Raw genomic sequence first — 21995 nt, 5'->3', positions numbered from 1 at the left:
CCCTGAGCTCAGCTCATCACTTCTTCCTGGACACCAGAGGCCAAGTGGGATGCTGAGGCCCTGCTAAGCCTATTGTGACCTTTCTCACCATAGCTCATCTGTGCCACTGCAGCCAAATTTTTGTTGACTATGTGCATCAACACTTGGCTCATGAGCAGGATGTGATGCTGCTATCTTCCTATAAGCATTTTATAAGCTCTGCTACATGTTGTACTCTAAAGAAAACTGTGCTCTAAACCCACCGACATCCCTCTAAAACCTCAGTGACATCCAGGGAGGCCTCCTCCCCCTGCCCAAGAACTGTACCCCTCTGCCTCTGCTCTCCAGAGAGACCAACCTGGGGTTGGGGCTCAGGAAGAGGTAGGGGGTAGAGCAGGAAGGGCTAGCAGAATCCTAAGAAGCCTGGACTCAATTGGCTTATCTCAAGGCCTAAGGGTGGACCAGGCTGCATGGTAATACAACTCCCCATGTTGGGCTCCTGCCCAGTTCCTTGAGTTCTTACCGGGGCTGCTGTGTTCGTAGCGGTACGGCTCTGAGAGGAAGTGTGGGAGAGTCATGAGCAGGCCGGCCAGAGTCACCAGGACAGCCCCACAGCCGATTAGCCGGGGCCGGTGTACCCGGCTGCCGAAATAGCTCACGAAGACAATCAAGGTTGTATTTCCCACCTGCAGGGGAATGAGGGGGCCTGTCACAGGGGAACCTGCACCATCTCTCGGCCCTGTGGTCTGCCATAGTATCCCCATCTGTGTAACTAGCTACCACTGCCTTAGGAGGGGAGAGTGGGCAAAACCAGGTCAGGTTCAGCCAGGGGTCTCCCTGGCAGGGATGCAAAGGGGTCCTGAGGGTCATGCATGTCATGGATGAAAGGGATAGCCTGAGGATTAAGACTGGGTAGCTCAGGCCTCAGAATAGCAGTACTGGAAGGTGAGTGATGCAGGGCAGGGGTGGCTGTGCTGGCACAACCTGGGAGTACACAGGCTAACAACCAGGGGTGACCCCACCCAGGCTCCTTGCTGGGACTGGTGGGGATGATACAATCTCTATAGACGGGACCCTGAGGCCCACAGTTAATAAGGTCCTTCCTTCTTGATCCAGAGATCTGGCCATGGTGGTGTGTATGTAGGAGGTGTTCTACAGAGCATCTGGGGATGCTCTACAACCTGTAGGCCTTGGAGAAGGGATTCACAGCAGTCTGTCCTAGGAAGGGGAGAACACAGCTGGTCGGGGAGGGGCAGGGGCTGGGGCACAGCTGGACTCAGATCTCCAAATCCACCCAAAGCTGCTCATGCATTCCTTCCTGATTGGCTCAGATACCTTGACAGGAGCAGGCTGGGGAGGCTCCAGGGGAGGAAACCATGACAGGGGCTGTCTGAGGGCACTGGGCTGGGGCTGGTACCTCGTTGAAGGCAGCCAGCAGCCCTGAGGTCTGGCTGGAGAGGCCGAAGCGCTTCTCCACGGTTGAGATGGAGCTCTTGAGGTAGCTGGACATCATGAGCTGTGCCAGCTGCAGCAGGCTGTGGCACAGGACGAAGAACTGTTCCAGGGAGTGGTGAGACAGGGGAGGGGAAAGTCAGAGGAGACAGGCAGACAGGGAGGAGGAGTCACTTGGCAAGCCCATGGCTTTCCATGCAAGCCTCCAAAGACCCACCTGAGGGTAAGGGCTTCCTGGGGCTTAAGATGGGGGCAGCCCCCTCTGACCCTTAGAGCTCCCCTCTGGCCTGGACTGGGTCTTCCTCCCTGTGGCTTCCTCCAGGGAGTGACCCCAGATTTACCTAGTTCTCTTCCTAGCACCACAGAGATGTCCTCTGTGAGGCCACTTGCACACAGCTGTCCCCCCACCCCCACCCCGGCAACAGTTCCCAGGCTGCCTAGAGACTTGGTCAAGTTCCCCAGAGAAGAAAATCTGGCTTCCTGACTATGGAAATTAGTCCACTCCCAGGGATCCTTCTGAGTTTGGGTTTTCTCATCTGTATACAGAGGCCTCTACCTCCCAAGCTGATAGTGAAGCACCTGGAACCAGGCGGGCCCCCCAAGGATGGCCACACTGGGTGCGCCAGAACGCCCTCATCTTTACACAGGATTGGGATCCCTGGGGATTCCTGCCCTCCACCCCACTCGGTGGCCCACAGAGAGGACGCACATGGGTACCTTTGGAGTATCTGAAGCCAAGCTAAGTGCTTTTGTAGGCCACCTTTCTGATCCTCATAGTCACCCATTCTACAGGGGGAAAGTGAGGCTGGGAGAAGGCAGCATCTTGCTCTGCATTGTACAGCTGGCATGTGGCACAGCCTGTCCTGCAGGGCCCTGAGGTCTGGCCCCTGCCCCTGCCAGGTCCAAGAGCTACCTTTATGTTGTGGAACACACTGGGGCGCGAGTCCCGAGGGGTTGGGCTGGCGTCCCCTCCAGCCATGTCTTCTGCACACATTGTAGTCTTGTCTGGTGTTGGGGGCTCCTCGCCCGCTGGCCCTGTGGGATGGACAACCAGGGAGCCAGTGACATTCCAGAGAACAGACCTAATTCATGTTCTGTAGATCCCAGAACCCAAGGTGTTTTGGGGAAGGGACTTTAAGGGTCTACAAGAGTCTGAATGGAATTATTTTCAGCTACCCTGACTTCTGATTTGAAGGCAGGAAAGGATCTCACTTCCAGAGTCGGGGTGTCCCTGGTGCCACACTGGTCAGATCACTCCTGCGGTGCACCTAAGTGACATCTTCGCTCTGACCCCAGTTTGAACCTCTGTCCCTGTAAGGAAGAGTTACCTATCCCTTAGCCAGCCACCAGAAGAAAGCACACAGTTTCCCAACCAACTGTAGGCCCATGGGAGTGAGATGGTGGGGACTTTGGAGTCTTGAGTTTGGGCCTGAATCCATCCAGCTCTGTCTGCAAGCAGGTGCAGGATCAAGGTTCAGCCCACAGCCAAGGCGTCAGGCCCTTCCTGGGTATGCCTTGGAAGAGACACCAACCCCACAGGGCATTCCTGATGGAGTCACAGGGTAGGCCAGCCCAGGCCCCAGATCATGCCACCACCTCTGTCACTGGCCAGTGCATAAAGAACTCCCTGAGCTCAGCTCATCACTTCTTCCTGGACACCAGAAGCCAAGTGGGATGCTGAGGCCCTGCTAAGCCTGTAGTGACCTTTCTCACCTTGTCTCATCTGTGCCACTGCACCCAGAGGCAAGCTGAGCCTCTTCAAAGGTATCTCCTGACTCCCAGAGTGGAGCCAGGAAGTCCAGTCTGGTGGGACTCCGCCCACTATTTGATGCAGTTCCCCTGGGCCTCCTGTCCTCCCAGGCCTCACTTCCTGCGGAAGCCTCCCCCATTGTCCAGGCAGCAGTACCCCTCAGAAGACACACTGCTCCTGGAATCTGACCCCTGACCTGAGGGAGCCTCTGACCCAGTAGGCCCTGATGTTGCTGAGACCCTGAACCAACAGGAGCTACACACACGTGGGAGCCTGAGGTTTAAATCCAGACACAATTCATGGACTATAAACCCATGCTTTTGAAGTACACAAGCTGTGGTTTCCAGCCCATCTGCAAAACTGTACAACTATCATCTGGATTTTTTTTTTTCCAGAACTTACTTATTGTTGCAGAAGAAACCTCCTATACTAATTGGTAGCTGCTTGTCATTCCCCTCCCTGCAGTGCCTGGCAAACTACCTGTCATCTCAGGGTTTGCTGCTTTCTAGAAACATAGTTGTGCAGTTTGTATGAGTCTTCTGTGATTGCTTCTTCTTTTAATTAGCAAAATCTTGTCCAAGTTCAGCCTGCAACAGCCCATGTCAGGACCTTACTCCTTTTTGTGGCTGAATAATATTCCATTGTGAGGTCAGCTTATCTGTTCGGGATAGATGGAGGTCTGGGTTGTTTGCGATTTTGTGAACCCCATGAAGGAGCGTGAATGTTTTACAAACACTGTCACTTCTCTCGGGTGCCTTTGTGGGCGTAGAGTTGCTGTGTCACAGGGCAACTCTCGGTTGAGCTCACTGAGGAACTGTCAAACTGTTTTCTACAGTGCTGCGCCATGTTGAATCCTGATTGCCCTGCCTCTCTGCTAATACTCGTTGTTGTCTTTCCAATCAGCAGCAGCCCAGCAGGCGCAGTGTGAGAGGGTGCTTTGATGCAGCACTCCCCATGGACCCACGAGCTTGAACATTGGCGACATGTCTATCTAGGCACCTTAAGGAATATGACTGAGGAAGTGGAAGTGTGTGTAAGTCTGGGGAGAGTCCCTTTTGGGGGGGGAAGGGTTCTCAGAGGAAACAGGAAAATATGAAAACAAAATGGACACCTGACCACCCCAGGGAAAGAGTTGACCTGGGGAAGGGTCCCTGGCAGCAATAGAGGAGTGAGAGTGGCTCAAAGCACAAACACCCTCTCCACCTCCCATCCTCACCCCTGGGGGAGGCTGGGTGTGGCTTCCCCTCCTAAGCAGCTTCAGGTTACCTGTTGGCATCTGGGTTCTGGGCCTCATGGGCCGTGTTTCCACAGCTCCATACCCATCTGTGCTTTCTTGGGGCCTTGTTTCTGATTAGAATACCCATTCCTGGAGCCCCAGCTCTGTTGGGTCATCCTGGCACTCAGCCTCCACCCCAGGGGTTAAGTTCAACTTCACACACTGTTCTCTTCCACAGTCCCCAGAACTTGCAGGGTCAGTCCAACAAAAGCCCAGGCTGGGGCCTGTCTGTGCCCCATAGTCACAACCTCCCAAGCTCTCAACTGCTCTCTTCTGGGGCCTGCTTCCCTGAGTTCCCCAGTTCCCTGAATTCCTCCTCTAGGGGACAAAGACACTTCCCTTTCCCTCCCCACCCTGCACCTCTGGTTTAGGGAGCCGGCACTGGCAGCACCTCCTACTACAGGCTCCCCCTTTCCTGCTCAGGAATCTCAGTTTTGCAGTCCAGCTGAGTCTGGGGCTGGGGGTAGGGAGGAGAGGGAGGGTCATCAGTTGCCAAAGGCAAACCCCAGGGCAACAGAGAGCTTGCCACGACTGGACGCTCTGCCCTAGCTTGGCATCCCAGCTCCGCCCAAAGCCTCAATCTATCGGAGTCTCAGCCTCCTAACCTGCAAGGCAATGGTGATGCTGCCTACCGTTGAGGTCCAGGACCCTCAAATTCTGAACAATTGGCAAAGAGCAGCAGCAGGTCATGAAGCCTTGGAAGTTACTCTGCAACCTGCTGCAGCCCTTCCCCCGCACCGGCTGGCTGTACCAGGGCCCACTACCACCACCACGAGGGCTGCCCTCTCTGTGTTTGATGAGAAAGGAATGACAGTGAACAAGCCCTGCAGAATTTCCCTGTGTTATTATTGTATGACCAGATTCCTGGCTTCTGCCTCGCACACTGGACCAGCCACACACAGGCTCCCTGTTTCCACATGTGCTAAGGCTGGAGGCTTATGTGTTGTGGTAGAGAAGCACACTCTTCTCTGTGCACCTGCCTTTTGTCACAGGTGCCTTCGTTGTGAACTTGGCATTGCAGAGGACAAGAGGACACCTCTTCTCCCTGATGCAAGGTGAGCACAATGAGGGACACCAGCCCAGGGCATGGCACACAGTGGACCCTCCGACCTCCTCCCCATCACACACACATATCAAGGGCCAGTTCCCACTATTTTCCTGATATGTCTTCAAGACCTTCAAGACCTTCAAGACCTTGAGGCTGCAAGACCCATTTTTCATCCCCTTCTAGGCACATACACCTGGTTGTCCTACAACCTGTTACCTGTATCCTGACATCACCCTGGTCATCTCTGCCTCATGTCTCCCCTCTCAGCCCAGCTCAGTCAGCCACGAGGCAGGGGCATTGAAAATGTGCTCTCTCTCACTTTGGCAGCAATGACCCAGGTTTGAAGTCCCCATCTGCAGGCCTACTCTGTAGCTTTAGTTTAGTGGCCTCGAAAGCATCTACTGAGGAGGCAAACCATCCACCCTGCATTCAGCCTGGGCAGGAAAAACCTAAAACTGATATTTACATGACCCCTGCAACTCCACTCTCTTCAATACCTTTTTTTCCTTTTCCAGAAGCATTAAAGCTGTGAGTAGTGGTGTTGTCCCTTATTGTGACAAGCCAAATAACAAGCTTAGCCTCATCAACAGGTTGTACAGGTTGAAGCTAGGGAGCAAACATTAATGGGACACATGGCCAAGGCTCCACTTAGTGTGGCCCTCTCACCCATTAGGCAGTCAGCCCATCCTGTTGGCCATCTGACCTTTGCCAGGACCACTCACCTGCCTTCTTATTTGCTTTGTGGCAGCAACAAGTGTTGCCACATTCAGAACCAGAGTCTCGGGTCAAAGTTAACAGTGGGGGTGGGAGGTGGGGGAAGCTGGGAGAGGGGGAAGAAAATCAACCACAGCCCTGGCTGTGAGGCAGGGTCCTCAGGCTCCCTGCATCCCTAGGGAAGTGGTCAGGTTCAGGAGCTCACCCTGGGGCATCACTGTGAGCTGGGGCCAGGCTGGGCCCATGTGCCTTTCCTCATAGCACTCTTTGGGGGTGCTGCTGAGATCCCACATCACAAGTGAGCAAAAGGGTGCAGAGAGGCAGGCGGTGACTTATCTGGGACAAATGGGCAAGTGGTGACATCATTGGCAAATGGCAAAGTCTGACTCTAGGTCCCCCTGTGACAGACACGAGAAGGTGGCTGGGCTGCAATGACAGCCCTTGGACAAATGCAGAGACAATCACAGGGCCCTTCTGCCCCCTTGTGTGGTGGCAGAGACAGTGACTATCAAGCGGTCGTTATGTTCCTGGCTGGCTGACACTGAGAGGGTGCTGTCAGGTAGGGCTGGGAAAAAAAACCTGGCAAAAGGACGTGTGGCCTGCGGTCGGGAGAGCTGCGTGTGATAGTCCAGCACTCAGAAGCTACACCTAGATTTAAACTTCTGGAGAGGCTGTGCCCAAGCCCAGGGAAAGCTCTCATCCTTGGTGTTCACTCCAGGCCGATCTCTGCAGGAAAATGACCTGAGAGAGATGAGGTGTGATATTTTCTTCCAATCTGTCACTCTATGGAGAGCAAGCCCCGGCACCTGGCATGCTCCTGGGCTAGCAAGTAGATCCTGTGAGTCTGTGAAAGCAGCAGCGAGGTGCCTGCAAGGAGGTCATCTAGAGAAGGTCCTTGGTCAATGTCAAGGTGACCCAAACACCAACTTTGTCAGCTTTCACCCTAAACTCACCATGGAGTCTATTTCCAGACTTGGTCACCTGGCCTCAAAAATAACTTCTCTTCCTTCCTGTGGGAGACACAGCCCAGTGTTTCTCTCATGTTTACCCTCGTCTTGGGAGCAGCGGGCTGACCCCTTAGTCCACCTCCCTCTGCATTTCCTCATCCTTCCCCCACTACTCTGTCCCTTCCCAGTCCAGTTGCATTCCAAGGCTTTTTGTTTTTTCCTAACTTTCCTGTGTTGAAGAAAAAAAGCCTTCCCCGCTCCAGCTCTTGATGTCATTGCCCACCCCCAATCCCAGCCTCATTTTGCTAGGGACAGAACATAGGTAGAAGCTCCCCATGGAGATCAGGCCCCCTCCCTGGTTGAGTGGGGGTGGTGTACTCTGGCAGGCACCCTAAAAAGCACATGTGGCCCTCAGGCTTGTTTTTCTGGGGTTTGCACAATGCCGGCTCCCAGAGTGTTTTCAAGTCAGTTGCCAGCATTTAAGAACCAGGAAATCCCACATGAAAACTTCAGATCAGCAGATCTGGCAACACTGAGTTCCTCTACCCCCCAATAATTCGATACAGCCACACTCAGCTGGGCCTATATGTGGCAGTTTGTCTTGGAGGAACATCCTTGGGCATGACCACCTGTTCACTCCAAACAGGAGGGGTCTTGTCATCTGCCCATAGACCTCGCCATCTGTGGCCTCCAGATGTGAGATGACCACTGGTTAGGGCCTGGCTACCCACTTTCAAGGGGTGAGGAGATAGGGTTAGGGAGTGTGGTGGGGACAGAGCTAAAGCTCTGAAGGCAGATTCACTCCTTAAGCCAGGCCACTGGGGACCAGAGACAGGTGTAGCCCTGTGTCAGCCCTCAGGGAGCCCCCAGTGCATGTGTGACCCCTCATAATCTTTGACAGGTGCTTGGAGCTGCAGCCCAGGGTGTGTCAAGGCTACAGAGGCACAGCAGAGAAGCCCTTGCTGATAATGGAAAATTCTGGAATGCATCCAAAAGGAAAAAACCTTGGAGGAAAGAGAAGAGGCAAGGCTGGCACACTGAGGGACTGGAGGGATTAGAGCAGCTGGGGGACCCACCTTGACTGCCAATCTCACGCTCCGTAATCTCTGACTGTGTGGGAAGGTGGAGAGGCCAGGCTAGAGGCAGGGACATGCTGGAGTGAAGACTAGACATTCCCACAGTGAAGAGGGTAGACAGGGCCTGGCAGGGGGACACTGGGGAAGTAGGGAACGATGTTGGGGTTTGAACCTTCATCATTGGGAGCCAGGCTCACAGGGTGCTCATCGCTGGCTCTGGTGAATTTGGGTGGTAGAGAAGCACCCAAGGGAGACGTTCAGGAGCTGTAGGAGAGAGGACACGGGGTGCAGGCTCAGAGGGCCTGCCCCCCTGCAGCTCCCATGTCACAGCTCTGCTCCAGCTTTTAGCCTTGCTCCCTCCTTTAGCTTAGCTCAGCTCAGCAAACATATCTCTGATCTGGGCAGGCCTTGAAAGCTGACAAGTGGCTTGCAGGGATGACTGGCTGTGTCACAAGGGGATGGCTGAGGGCCGTGGATGGACAGGAGGCTGAGGAAGCCACAGTGGCCACACCTGCTCAGCAAGAGTAAGATGCCAGCACCCATGTGCCCCAACTGAAGAAGAACCCATCTAGGGAGCATGCCAGTGGATACGTCATGAGGCTTTCCACTAGCTGAGATGGAGCAAGATCAAGGCCCGGCAGCAACAGTGGGTCAACAGCCCTGGTGAGGGTAGGCATCAGTGTTCAGAGGGGGGTTAGGGACAGTGGGGTCAGCTTCCTCACGGGGTAGGCAGTGTGGACCCTGCCTCCTGCATTGCCCTGGATCTCATGTCCCTCTAGCCCCTCTGCCTGGCTCCCACAGCCCTCGGCAGCACAGGTTGCTCTGACAATAAACCCTGGAATGGTTAATTTCTCCCTTTTTTGCTAGAGGAGGCAGGCATCTCTCCTGTGGCAGCTTGTGGCCTTGTCCTCCTGACAGATGCCATAGCCCAGTCCTCTGCTAAAACCCTTGGGGTCAGTCAAAAGACTTTGGAGTGAAATATTTGATCTGCTACACTGAAGCTGTATGTCCTCAGGCAGTGCTCTTTGCCCTCCCAGCCTCAATTTCCTTCTGTGTTGGGAAGAGTGCCTGTCCCAGAGCCTTGCTGGGGGGACTGCAGGGGAAGCCCAGCACACCAGAGTCCTTGGCAGTGGTGAGCTCCTCCTGTCCTCTTGCCCCCTTTGTAACACAGGACAGACAGGTTCAACCAGGACAGGCTGGTGGGATCCAGGACAAGTACGACACAGCATATGCAGGTGTCTCAATGCACAGGGAGCCAGGCTCTGGAAGCCATTCCTCTGGCAGGCACCCACACCCCTGAACCTTGTTTTCTGGCCCCAATAGATTATTGCCATTCTTCATATCCTCATGTCCCTTGGCACTGCTAAGCCTTTGCCAGGTTGTGCCACAGCCACTCATCCTTGCAAGCCACTTGTCAGCTTTTAAGGCCTGACCAGATCACAGATATATTTGCTGAGCTAAGCTGAAGGAGGGAGCAAGGCTGAAGGCTAGAGCAGGGCTGTGACATGGGAGTGACAGGGCAGGCCCTCTGAGCCCAGGTTCCCAGGGGGAACAGCCCTGCATCTTGGAGACAATGTCAAAGTCAGGGAGGCAGGAGGTCTGGGCTGTGGACTTGGCTGTCATTTTTGGGAAATTCCTTCTAGCTGAGCCCTTGGGTGGTCGTGAGGCAGCTGAAGTGGCCTCCCAGCTGCTGCTCATGGAGGTGGGAGCACCCAGCATGGGGGAAGGGCCAGACCCTGGCTGGTGGTTTCCAAGCTGGGTCATGGACCCTGTGCTGGGACTTTCTGTTCCCAGTTCTGGCCCCCACTATCTCCTCTAGACCCATAATGACCCTAGTCACAGACACTAGAGCATGGGGGATGGTGTCCCCAGAATTCCCAGGAAGCCACTGTCCTAAGCAGCCCCCAAAGCCATGCTGTTTTCTCCTCCATGTGGCTGCTTTCTTGCAAGGTTCCCTGGTTCCCTCCCTCTAGTGTCTCCAGCGCTTGAGAAGATCCAGCTTCCAAATACTGGGCCTAAGCTGCACCGGCTCCCTGGATCCTGGGGTCTGGACATGGCCTGAACTGGCTCCCTGCAGCTCTCGGCTCTTGGCCCATGTTCAGCAGCCCCAGCCTGCAAGACTTGTCAGAAGCCTAGTGAAGGTCTTGCCTTTCATGTTAGCTTGAGTTTGAGCCTAACTCTGCAGTACCTGGCTGTGCAGCCTGGGATAGGTCACTGGGCTGCTCGTGGCAAGCAGCCATGCTGCAACTCTTTGGAAGTCACATCTGAGCCTTGTCCCTCTGGTGTGTGCCCCTGGCTTGAGTAGCTGGCCCTGTTCCTGTGGTGTCCTGTCCTACCCATGTTTTCACAACCTTCAGTGCCCCCTTTAGCCTAGCCAAGGTGTTCACAGGGCTCAGGAAGCAGGGTATACAAGTGCTTTGGGTGACCTAGAGGAGACACTGGGGCCTGTTCCCTTCTGCAAGCATGTGCATGCGTGCAGGTATGCACATGTGTGCACTTGTACACACATGTGTGGAATGGCAGGGTGGTGGGGGGTGGGGTGTGGTGAAGTAGAGGCCAAAGGATTTGGATCAGAGTTAGGTCAGTAAACATGGGGGGGGGGTGGCAGGGCATGGAGTAGTCCCGCTGTGCCTTCCGCTCAGCACACACCAGCCTTCCCTCCACACCCAACCAGTGGTCAAGAGCCCACTCTCAACCCCCAACCAAGCAACCTTCCCAGATCTGACCTCATTCTCATAGGAGGTCTCCTGGGAGGAAGCATCCACCTAGCCCTTCCTGCCAGTTATAAACTTCGCACCATGCCATGGAGTCCATGGCTATCCTTTAGCCCAGCCTGTCTGTGGGGCACCTGCGATGGAGTGTGGCCCTGCCTGAGAAGGTGTGAGGCTCACAAGGAATAAGATGGAGCGGGGGAGGGGGAGGGCAGCAGATGCCCCTCCCGAGGCCTGTCCCTGCCTGGTAAATGCTCGCCTGGTTGCTACGTTCCAAAATCACCACAGTGCTACACCACCGCTTTCTTGTCACTCACTGAAGCTGGCTTACCTTCTGGCTTCCTCCCAGCCAGTGCCAATCCAGGTAGGTTCTTGCAGATCTTTCTGAGCACCAGCTTTCCTGCTGGGCACACCTCCTGGGGTCCTCTGCCTAGAGGTTCCCCTGTCTGCCTTCTGTTCAGGCATGCTGATGTTTCCCTCTGCAGGGTTGCTTTCCTACCCTTTCCTTGCCACTGCTCATCCTGGTCCGCTTAGCATGGCCTCTGCCCTCTTTGAATGTCTGTCTACTCTCTGACCATACTCCTCTCTCTTTCTGTCCTCTGCTTCCTCTCCCTTTTTGTCACCCCTGGAAAAGCTGAGCAGGACATGATGAGGGGCCAATGAGCCTGTCTTTCCCATCTCCTCAAGGCAGGCTGGCTGGGTTCCCTGCCTCCAGCTGAATAAACAGGTCCCTTCCTGCCCCTGCCACAATCCCCTCCCTAAGCACACCTCCATTGCCTCCTGGCCATGTGCCTGGTTCTATCACGTGCAGATAGCTGGGGAGCAGAGCCGGACCCAACACCCATCCCACCATTGCAGTCCTCTCCCTTCTCACTGCACATCAGCTGCTTCACTTTCCGTCCCAATGCTCCCTCCCCACTTTGTCCCCGCATACCTATCCTAGGTTCCATGATGGCTGGGGTGATGTGCGTTCCAGCCTGCGAGACGATCTCAGGACCTGGAGCTTAGCAGGGAGGAAGTGAGCCTCACCAGGGGTTCTTGAGACTGTAGCTGATGCACCCACAGCAGGAATCTTAGGCACTGGGTGATCCTTCTGGGGTCCCGCAGTTTTATCTGGGAGCCACTGTGGGTTAGGGAGTCCTGCTCAGACCCAGCCCATTCTGGAAGCAGCCGTGCCCCTGGGAGACTTGCTCCTGTGTCTCTGTGCACCCTGGCTCTCTTGACTCTTCTCTCTGTGAATCCTGGCTGTCTGGACTCTTGTGCTTTGTGGTTGGGACAGTCTGGGATTATTTGTTAAGAGGTGGGGTTTGGTTAGGTCCTGCCCCCAGCTAGGAGGAGCAATGGGCTCTTCCCCCCATGGCTTAGACTCAGCTCTTTTCTTTCCAGCTTCATTCTAGGCCTCTCACTTGGAAAAGTTCCTCCTGATGTGTTAGCACTGAGGAATGAATGTGGGGGGACTATCCATGGGCCTATCTGCCCCCTCCCCCGTTCCCCTTTTCCAACAAGCCTCTGAGCCCTATAGGGAACATTTATCCCTTTCTGAGTCATTGTCTTTTGTTCGCACAAACCCTAATCTTTTCACATGCCCCCCTCCTCCACTCCTACTCCCACCTGCCCTCTGAGCTATAAGGTGGAGAGGACTTTGCTCACTGGGAATTCTGACGGGATCTGTCCAAACATTCACGGTAGAAGCCTGGTCATTCATAGCCATCCATGTTAGGCTGGGGAGCAACAGGGCCACCATGAGATGAGCAGTTTTCTGACATGAAGGCTGAGCACAAAAACCTTGGAACAAGCTAGATCAGGGGGCCAGCCAAGCCATCATGTGCTGGTCATTTGAGCAGTCTTGGACAAGTCTCCACACCTCCCTGAGTGGCAGCCCTCTCAGTTGTGTGAAGCGCAGACAATGTTCCTTGCTGGCAGAGCCTCTGTGGGAGTTTGATGATAGAGAAAGACGCCACGCCCGGAGGCCTGGAACTCAGAGAAGGGAGTGGCAGGGAGCAGACAGCCAGAGAAAACAGACCCCTTTTTGCTTTCCCAATTCGCACAGCGTGTTCACACCAGAGGCTCTGGGAGACTCTCCCTATGTTTCACAGATGAGGAATAAGACTCAGCAACTTGCTGGACGTCATCTGGCTAGCAGGTGGTAGGGCCATGGCCTGGACAACCTCTGATGCTAGAAAGCAAGTTTTTCCCTTTGCCCAAGCTCTCCCCTTGGAAGAACATATCTGCGTTTCTCTAAGTCCAGTCCCTGTTCTAGGAACAGGACCTTTGCATTGAATGAATGTATGGGGTTTGGGGTACTAGGATAAACATTCATTAATCACCTTTGGCTCCTAAGGGTTGTATAAACATGTGAATCACAAGTAGAGGATGTCCAAAATAATCACAGATCTACCAGGTACCGAGTAGGCACTCAACAGAGAGAATTGACCGCTGTCTTGGGAGAGGCCAGCAGTTGGCTGGGATTGATAGACCCCAGACCCTGATACTGCTTGAAAAAACCAAACTTGATCTGTCTCTACATTCTGCAGCCTGAGGTCAGCTCTGTGAACCCTCCAAGAGTTGGCAGACATGGAACGTTAGAAACTCCAACTGTTGAGTGTAAGACGGTCCCTTGAGACTTTGCTGGAAACTTTGGCCCCACAGGCTGTGTGAAGAGTCTGGGTATTGTTCTGGGACCAGAATGGCTGCCTAGGTTCATCTTTCCGATAGCTGGGTACAATACTGCCCATGACCCACAGGACAAAACACATGCAGTTCCCGCAGGATTGAGTGGTTTTCATGTATTGCCTTCTGGGGACAGTCCTGAGCTCAAAGCTGTGGACCTGGGGGAAGAGTAAATAAGTCACTCAGGATCCTCTGGGACTATAAGGTCCACAGACAAGCTCCCACACTAACCCTGCAGCGAAGCCTCCTCCCTAACCCCCTGTGGATAGCCCAGGCTCTGGCCCACACGCATGGGTTGCACAGGGCTTTGCCGCTTGCCAGTGTGTTGCTGGCTGTGCTCCCTGTTACGCATCTTCCAGAGCTCCATGATGTATGTGGATCCAGCAGCACCTGCAGAGTTCCAGAGTTTGCCAAACCTGATGCCTTATTTAGAGTCTCAGGTCACCGGCAAAGCTCTACACAATTTGCAGTGTTCTACAGCTCCCAGGGTCCTGTGCCATTGACACATGTGGCTAAGGTTAAGCTGCTGCTACTTGGAAGCCTGGGCTATGTGCTGAACCTAGACCCTTCTCTGCTTCAAGTTAACCCCAGTCAGGGAATTATGGTTTTGTAAACAAGAGGAATAATTGTATCTATTTTTTAAAAGACTTATTTATTTGAAAGACAAAGAAGAGACGGGGGAGATATTTATAGAAAGATCTCCTAACTACTGGTTTACTCCTGAACACAGCTCTAATAGCCAGAGCCAGGCCAGACAGAAGCTAGGAACCTGGAACTTCATTTAGGTCTCCCATGTGGGTGTGGAAGCCCAAGGAGTTGGGATACCTTGGGCTGCAGTCTCAGGCACATTAGCAAGGAGCTGGATGGGAAGCAAAACACCTGGAACTCAAACGGGTGCTTTTGCAGGATGCCACTGTTGCAGGTGGCCGTTTACCCCTCTGTACAACAATGCCAGGGCCGAGATCTCAATTCTGTGGTCCCAGCCTTGCAACAAGACTTGAACCACATCTCCTATCTTGTTGGGCTTCAGTTTTTCCATCTGTTAAATGGAGATGGTTCCTGATAGTCTCACCTTCGGGCTTTAGGATCCCTGTGTGAGCACCATCAAGGCGGGGGCAGGGAGGAGAGGGGAAGAGTGGCCGTGGTTACAGACTCCTTCCCAAAAAAGGCTGCAATGTGCCCTGTCAGCGCCTTCGCTCCCACTTCCCTCTGGCCTGGCTGCCAGGCAGCGGATATCTATAATTGAGCCCTGGCTAGGCAGACAGCAAAGGCCTCACTCCTAGTCTGGGGCTGCCCTCCCCCTGGGTGTTGTCCTGAGGCCAGATCACCCTCCTCACACACACACACACACACACACACACACACACACACACACACACACACACACACACACAGAGATGCTTCTATGCCTGGTAACTTCTCTCTGCTCAGAGCCATACCTTCCCAGTGAGGACACTACCACTCAGATGGATCACGTGACTTACAGAGATGCGGGGTCCTCCATAGGTCAGCATAGAGCCTTCAGATTGGGAAATTGAAGCATGGAGAATGAGGTGTCCATGGGGGGTCCCTGTAAGTGCTCCCATCCCATCAGGCTCCCATTTCCCTGGATGATGGATGAGGATCAGGCCCTATCCTGCCGGGAATCCAGGAGTTTCCCCCTTGCTGGGCTCAGGGGTATGGGGTGTCAGTTAGCTCTTTTGGCCTGCCCAGTCTTATACCAGCCACATTGCTGCTGTACTCTCTGTGGCTGCTCAGAGAGCCTCTCCTCCCACCACCATCCTCCTTATCAGCAAAATGCTCACCCAGAGTTGTTAAACACTCGAATGAGCTGATGGAGGCACCCCTGCTTTTTAAATTCTGTGAGCTACACAGACATAGGCCATTATCAATATGGTAATGATGGTGATCATGAGGTGTCTTGTGATTCTGCAAGAAGAGGATGAGGAAGGAGCAGAGTGCGTGGCAGGCGCATGGCAGGTCAGTGCTCCGCCCCTGCCATGGTCATCCCCAGGGAATATGGGCCAGAGGGTGGGAGAGGCTCTCTAGCTGGAGGATCACTGTTAGCAGCTATGTAAGGGCTGGGGTTGTGGTTCAGCAGGTTGAGCCCCAAAATATGCAATGTCAGTATCCCACACAGGCTCTAATTCGAGTCCAAGCTGCTCCATTTCTGATCCATCTCCTTGCCAATGTGTCTGGGAAAGCAGTGAAATGGAGGACCTGGATAGAGTTCCAGGCTTCTGGCTTCAGAATCGGCCTAGCCCTGGTTGTTTGCAACCATTTGGAAGCGAACAAATAGATGGAAGATTGAGCACTCTTTCTTTCCCTCTCATTCTGCCTTCCAGATAGATTAACAAACTGAATAAACAAAGCAGCTGTTGTGATCCGTGCTTCTCACAGGGCTCTAGACTGGATACTGGCTAGCCTGCAACCTCGGCCCTAGCTCTCCCCTGCTGGTACCTCAGTTTCATTCTTATAAAATGGTCCTGGGAGAAGGAGGTGGTTGGGGGAAGGGTTTTATTCCGCCCTGTCCTTGTCTCTGGAAGACCACAGGAGCTAATGGATGAACCATGCATTTGTAAAGTGTCAGGTGTGGGATTGTAGTTATTAATAATTTGTCTCCTTGGAGAGAGAACACGGCGGGGGAGGAGTTGGGGCAGTACAGGCTGGGAGGGGAGATGAGGTGGGGGTGGCAGTGAGGTGTGGATTGGGGGTGGGGCTGGAGCCAGCATCTGCTTCTGGCTGTGGGTAATTTGGAATTGGGGCTTCAGCTCCCTCGAAGGCTTTGCAACACTGCCCCCTGGGGGCCGGTTGGGGAAGAGGGACATTTCCAAGAAGCCTGGAGACAATAACTAGTTCCTGGCCCCACCTGCCATTCCAATCACAAGGAATCTCTCCAACCTGTCCTTGCTTCCCATCCTGCTGCCTTGCACCCCTCTCTGGGCCACCAGCGTTGCTTTCCTGCTGTGCCCCAGCCTCCCTGCACCTGTAATCTCCTAGTCACTTCATCTTCTTGTTGGCCAATGGGAACTCTCCCAGCCCCGAATCTGACCACATCCTTTCTGCTTTTATCCCTGCTCGGGGATAGTGTTTGGTGCAGCAGTTGCCTGAGTCTTATACTGGAACGGCTGGATTTGGGTCCAAGCTCCTTTCTTCAATCCAGCTTCCTGCACCTTGGGAGGCAACAAGCAATGGGTCAAGTATCTGGGTCCCTGCACTAGGCTTTGGCCTGGTCCAGCCTGGCTGTTGTGCACCGTTGGGGAGTGAATCGGGGGGTAGAACTCCATCGGTCTGATTTTTTAAAATTTATTTTATTTTATTGGAAAGTTAGATATAGAGAGGAAGAGAGACACAGAGGAAGATCTTCTGTCTACTGATTCACTCCCCAAGCAGCCACAATAGCCGGAGCTGCACCAATCCAAAGCCAGGAGCCAGGGGCCTCTTCTGGGTCTCCAACACAAGTGCAGGGTCCCAAGGTTTTTAGTTGTCCTCTACTGCTTTCCCAGGCCACAAGCAGGGAGCTGGATGGGAAGTGCAGGCACTGGGACATGAACTGGTGCCCATATGAGATCCTGGCGCATGCAAGGTGAGGACTTTAGCCATTAGACTACCGCACCAGGGCCCATCTGTCTGATTTTTAAATAACTAAATTAGAAAACAAATAAACGAAGTCCTGTCCTGGCTCCCCAGTGTCTCCAGGACAATTTTCCTCAGGCTGTAGGTGGGCAGCACCTGTCCGTCTGTTCAGCCATACCTTCTGCGGGGTCACCAAGCTTCCCTGTAAGTAGTGGAGAGCTGGGGCAAGACTGAATGGGTGTGGCTCCTGACTTCTCTGCTGGGTGGCTGTGTTGTCATCAGTTTATGGCTTTTGTTATTTGTGGGAACAGGCACATACAATGTTCTGCCAGCAGCCTTAAGTGTATTCCCAGCACAGGGCAGCCACCCACCTCTGGAATGTTCTCATCTTCTCACCAGCAAGTAACCATGTACTGCCTAGCAGGTGGACAGTAGGCATGCAAGTGATGTTACCATTACGCTCTCCTCTTGGGGAAGCCACTCCACTTCTCTGGAAACCCACAGCCCACTCCTTCCAAGCCCTGGATCCATTGTTCAGGCTCCCATGGACTTTCTGACAGCTGCCGGGAAGCTGGCCACGTGTGCATCTGGGAAGATGAGTCATTTCCTTCCCTGATGGGCTTAGAAGCCCGGGACAGGGAACTCAGGAAGCAGGACCGGTACAGACGGCAGCTTCTCCAGCAGGCTGATCTCTCCCCGCCTGGGGGTCCAGTGAGAATTCAGGAGGGGATGGGGCTGGGATAAGATGCCCTGACTTACTTCTTTGTGCATCTCTCAGCAAGGGCTTGCACAGGCCGCTGGTTGTTTCCAGTGCTGTGTATTCAAAACATTGTCAGTTTGCATCTCATTTCTGCTTCTCCTCACACTGAACCCTAAACGCCCACCCCTCCTTTCCACACACACTTTTCTTGGATGCACTCCCTCTCATGAATTGAAAATTCCCTCACCGCTTAATTCAGCAATGCTGTCCTTAGACAAATGCCTGCCCTTTTGTCCTCTAGGAGACTGCAGGTGTGGTTCCTGGGGGAGGGCAGTGGCCAGGGTTCAGGGCTCAGGGGAGGGGAAGGGGGTGTCCATCTCCAGCAAACAGGCCTGCTGGTGATGTTAGCATCAGATCCAGGTCTGGAGGGCTACAGAATCTCCTGCTCGGGATTTTTTTTTTTTTTTGGTTAGGGATTCCAGTACTTTGGGTTGAAGAGAATCTTCCAGAAATTCATCACAAGCAAACCACTCCAGGGTTTGCAACATCCCAGGCCTGAATCCCAACAGCCAGCTGTGTGGTACTTGGCAGTGAGTTTGTTTTTCTTTTGAAAATAATGTTTTCAATTTATTTTCACTAAATATTTGAAACACAGTGGCAGAGACAGATGAGAGAGACCTTCCATCTGTTGGTTCATTTCCCTAATTGTCTACAACAGCTAGGATCGGGCCAAGTCCAAAGCCAGGAACTCAGAAATCAATTTGGGCAGAAACCAAGTCCTTGGGTTATCTATCCACTGCCTTCCCAGGAGCTGGATCCAAGGCAGAGCTAGTATTCTTTTTTCCCCCCTTAAAGATCTATATCTATATCTATATCTATATCTATATCTATATCTATATCTATATCTATATCTATATCTATATCTATATCTATATCCATATCTGCTAGTTTACTCCCCACATGGCTGAAATGGTCAAAGCTGAGCCAATCTAAAACCAGGAGTTTCTGGGTCTTTCACGTGGGTACAGGTTCCCAAGGCTTTGGGCCATCCTGTACTGCTTTCCCATGCCGTAAGTAGGGAGTTGGATGGGAAATGAAGCAAATGGGACATGAACTGGTGTCCATATGGGATTCTGGTGCACGCAAGATGATAATTTGGCTATTGAACCATTGTGTTGGGTCCAGAGCTGGGATTCAAACTAGGGGCCATGGGCGTTCCAAGTACATCATGATGGCTGCATCAGGTGCCCATCCCTGCTGCATTTCTATAGGCTTCAGTTTCTTCAACTACAAGAAGGATGCACTGCTTACAACTAATACTCATTACATGCCAAGTACCATTCTAAGTAATTTACTTCCATGGACTCAGCTAATGTGAGAGCGCCCTCACTTCCCCAAGGATGCACAGCAGCAAGTAGTGGAGCTGGAATTTGAACCAGGTGCCTTTTGCCCAGCCATGTATCAACTCTTCCCTGTGGGCCACACTGTCTTCTGATGGCAATGGCTATGACAATGTTAGCACCTGCACATCTGGGGCTGATTCTGGATGTCCCTCTGCACAGCTCTAGAAGCCTTGGCTCCTAGCCAGGAAGGCAGCACTGGCTCTCCTGGGGTATATTTCCAGCTTCCCTTTCCTTCTTGACACTTTGCTTTCCCCACCTGGCGTCTGTCAGAGCCTTGCACTCTGGGGAGGGTGAGGCGCTTCAGGGGCGAGAGGGAGCGAGACGGAGCGACAGCAGCCCTAGCAATTCCAGGGCAGTGCTGACAGGCAAGGCTAGGGCAAATTTATCTTCTGAGCTGAAAGTACTCCTGAGTAACTAGCAGACATTTCTGGACCTTCCTATGTTGCACAGAGGCAGGGGACTGTGAATTTCAGGAGACAAGGACCAAGGACTTATATGATTAGGAAGGGAGCAGTGGCATTAGCTTGTCTCCTGTCCCTTTCAGCCACTCACAGGGATGACACTTGAGAAGTGCCCAGCGAACAAAGCTCCACTCCACCAAAGAGAAAATGGGTGAGAAGTGAGTCCCAGGCTTGAATCCAGATCAATCTGGCAGCAAGATCTGAGTGCTTACTGTCTCCATTCAGTGGGTACCACCACTCTGAGATCTCACCGCCTTCCTGAGGTCTCCCTGATTCTGGTTTTACTTAAGGATGGGTGGCCTTCCTGTTCTTCACCTGCAGCACCACTTCTGCAAACTTGACCTCACGCTTCCCACCAGGTGTCCCAGATACTGGGTTTATAAGCTTTTTTTCCTCCTTCCCTGTTGACAATCCTCCTCTCCCCTTCCTGTGTCCTCTAACTCTCTACTGGTTGCTTCTAACCAACAAATGGAGGGAAATGCGACCACATGTTGAAAAATACCAGGGCAGGGACTTGGATCAGCGGTTAAGTTGGGGTTTGATTCTTGACTTGACTTTTGGGCAATGCAAGCTCTGGGGGACAGCAGCAATAGCTCAGGTAATTGGGTTCCTGCCACTCACATGAGAGTTCTGAACTGTGTTCCTGATTTCTAGCCTTGGTTCTGGTCCAGTCCTGGTCATTGTGGGCATTCAAGAAGTGAATCAGCATCAGCAAACGGGAACCCGTCTCTCTCTCCCTCTCTCACTTTTTCTCTCTCTCCCTAACTCTTTGCCTGTCAAATAAATAAAATAAATACAAATTTAAAAATAAAATTTGCCATGATTCTTTGCCATTATCTGAAAGTCTGTATCTCCCCTGCCCCAAAATCCATGTGGTGCACCCTCAACCTAAGGAGTTGGTGTGCAGAGGCGGGGCCTTTGGGAGGTGATGTCACCAGGGTGAGACCCTTATAAAGGAGGGAGAAGGAGCTTGTTTGCTTCTCCCTTCCAGGGGAGGACACAGCTGGAAGGCGCCATCTTCCAAGAGGAGGCTGAGTCCTCACCAGACACAGAGGCAGCAGTGACCTTGATCTTGGACTGCCAATCCTCCAGGTGTGCAATACAACTCTGAATGGACTAGAGAATCAAGTTGGTAAAATAGGGAAAAGACACATTTAAACAGATGGAGAAATATTAGCCAGTGTGAAGAAGAGAGGGCACATTCCAGGAAATAGGAGAGGACAGAACAACAGCAGAAGGGTATCCAGAGACTGACAGACACAGGAAAGCAGCGAAAACAATGGTGTGGTGTTGAAATGACTGATATCCCAGTGGCATTCAGTGTGCAGCAATCTGAACTCCACTGGCAGCCAGAACTCCACCAGCAACAAGGTGGGAACAAACTTCACTGGGAGCTCAGGAGGTGAACCCAGACAAAGAACTGTCTGTCCTGCTGGTCTGTTTGGTTTGGCCAGGAGCAGAGACAGAGCAGCAGATACCAGATGAGCAGTGCAGAACAGGGTGCATTTCACAACCCAGTCCATCTCCTAGAGCTAAATTGGGCACCATTTTGTTTAAGGAGGCAAGGGCTATGGGGCAGGACTGCAAATGCACAGACTGGGAGTGAACTCATTCCTGGCTCAATGAATGTAACAACGTGACATCCTATAGCTTCCACCCAAGACAGGTCCAGGTGGCCCTCAGACCTGACGGCCAGCAGATCAAGAACTCTAGTAGTGGCACATCAGGCATCATTTTGTACACTGTGACAAAGAATTTAAGACTGCAGGGGACAACAATGAGCTGTGCATGCATTGACCTCGGCAAGAACTCACTGAGCTCATTGCATTGCACTGATCCCACAGGAAAATAATACTGACTATGACATTGTACAGGTCAAAATAGGTCTGTGTGGCCCTCAGACCTAACGGCCAACAGGTTCCAGCAAAATCAGCACCACCAACCACCTAGCTATACAGGACACCTGGTGTCTCCCTAATCCTTGGACCTGCTCCAACTGGAAGTGGGAGAAAGGTTGTACAGACAACGGTGCAGACTCAGCATGGTGGCACAGGAGGTAGAGAGTGGTGAGCCAGGAGCTGGGGCTACAGAGACCATGGTGGAAATCTAACATAAGAACCCAGACCTGGAACTCACTGGAGGGAGTGGCACAAGTGATTGCAAACAAAGACCAGGGTGCCAACTGCAATAAGTAAAATCGAACTGTAGACCTGTGAGTGACAGAGCTTAGAA

At 53.0% G+C, this 21995-nt stretch overlaps 1 protein-coding gene across 1 annotated transcript in view; it reads right to left on the bottom strand.

The window, feature by feature from the left end:
• SLCO2B1 (solute carrier organic anion transporter family member 2B1) overlaps positions 1–11903 on the bottom strand; it is a 40692-nt gene extending 28789 nt beyond the window's left edge. The window contains exons 1-4 of the mRNA XM_040964303.1: positions 11888–11903; positions 2345–2466; positions 1397–1534; positions 503–665 (exon numbers count right to left, since the gene is read on the bottom strand). Coding sequence (XP_040820237.1) covers positions 503–665; positions 1397–1534; positions 2345–2466; positions 11888–11903 — 439 coding nt within the window. The remainder of the gene's footprint in view (positions 1–502; positions 666–1396; positions 1535–2344; positions 2467–11887) is intronic.
• Positions 11904–21995: the final 10092 nt, after the last annotated feature.

Source organism: Ochotona curzoniae, unplaced genomic scaffold (assembly GCF_017591425.1).
Source record: "Ochotona curzoniae isolate NIBS_2020 unplaced genomic scaffold, NIBS_Ocur_1.0 scaffold_3223, whole genome shotgun sequence".
NCBI classification, from domain to species: Eukaryota; Metazoa; Chordata; class Mammalia; order Lagomorpha; family Ochotonidae; genus Ochotona; species Ochotona curzoniae.
This window is presented reverse-complemented; position numbering and strand designations above follow the sequence as displayed.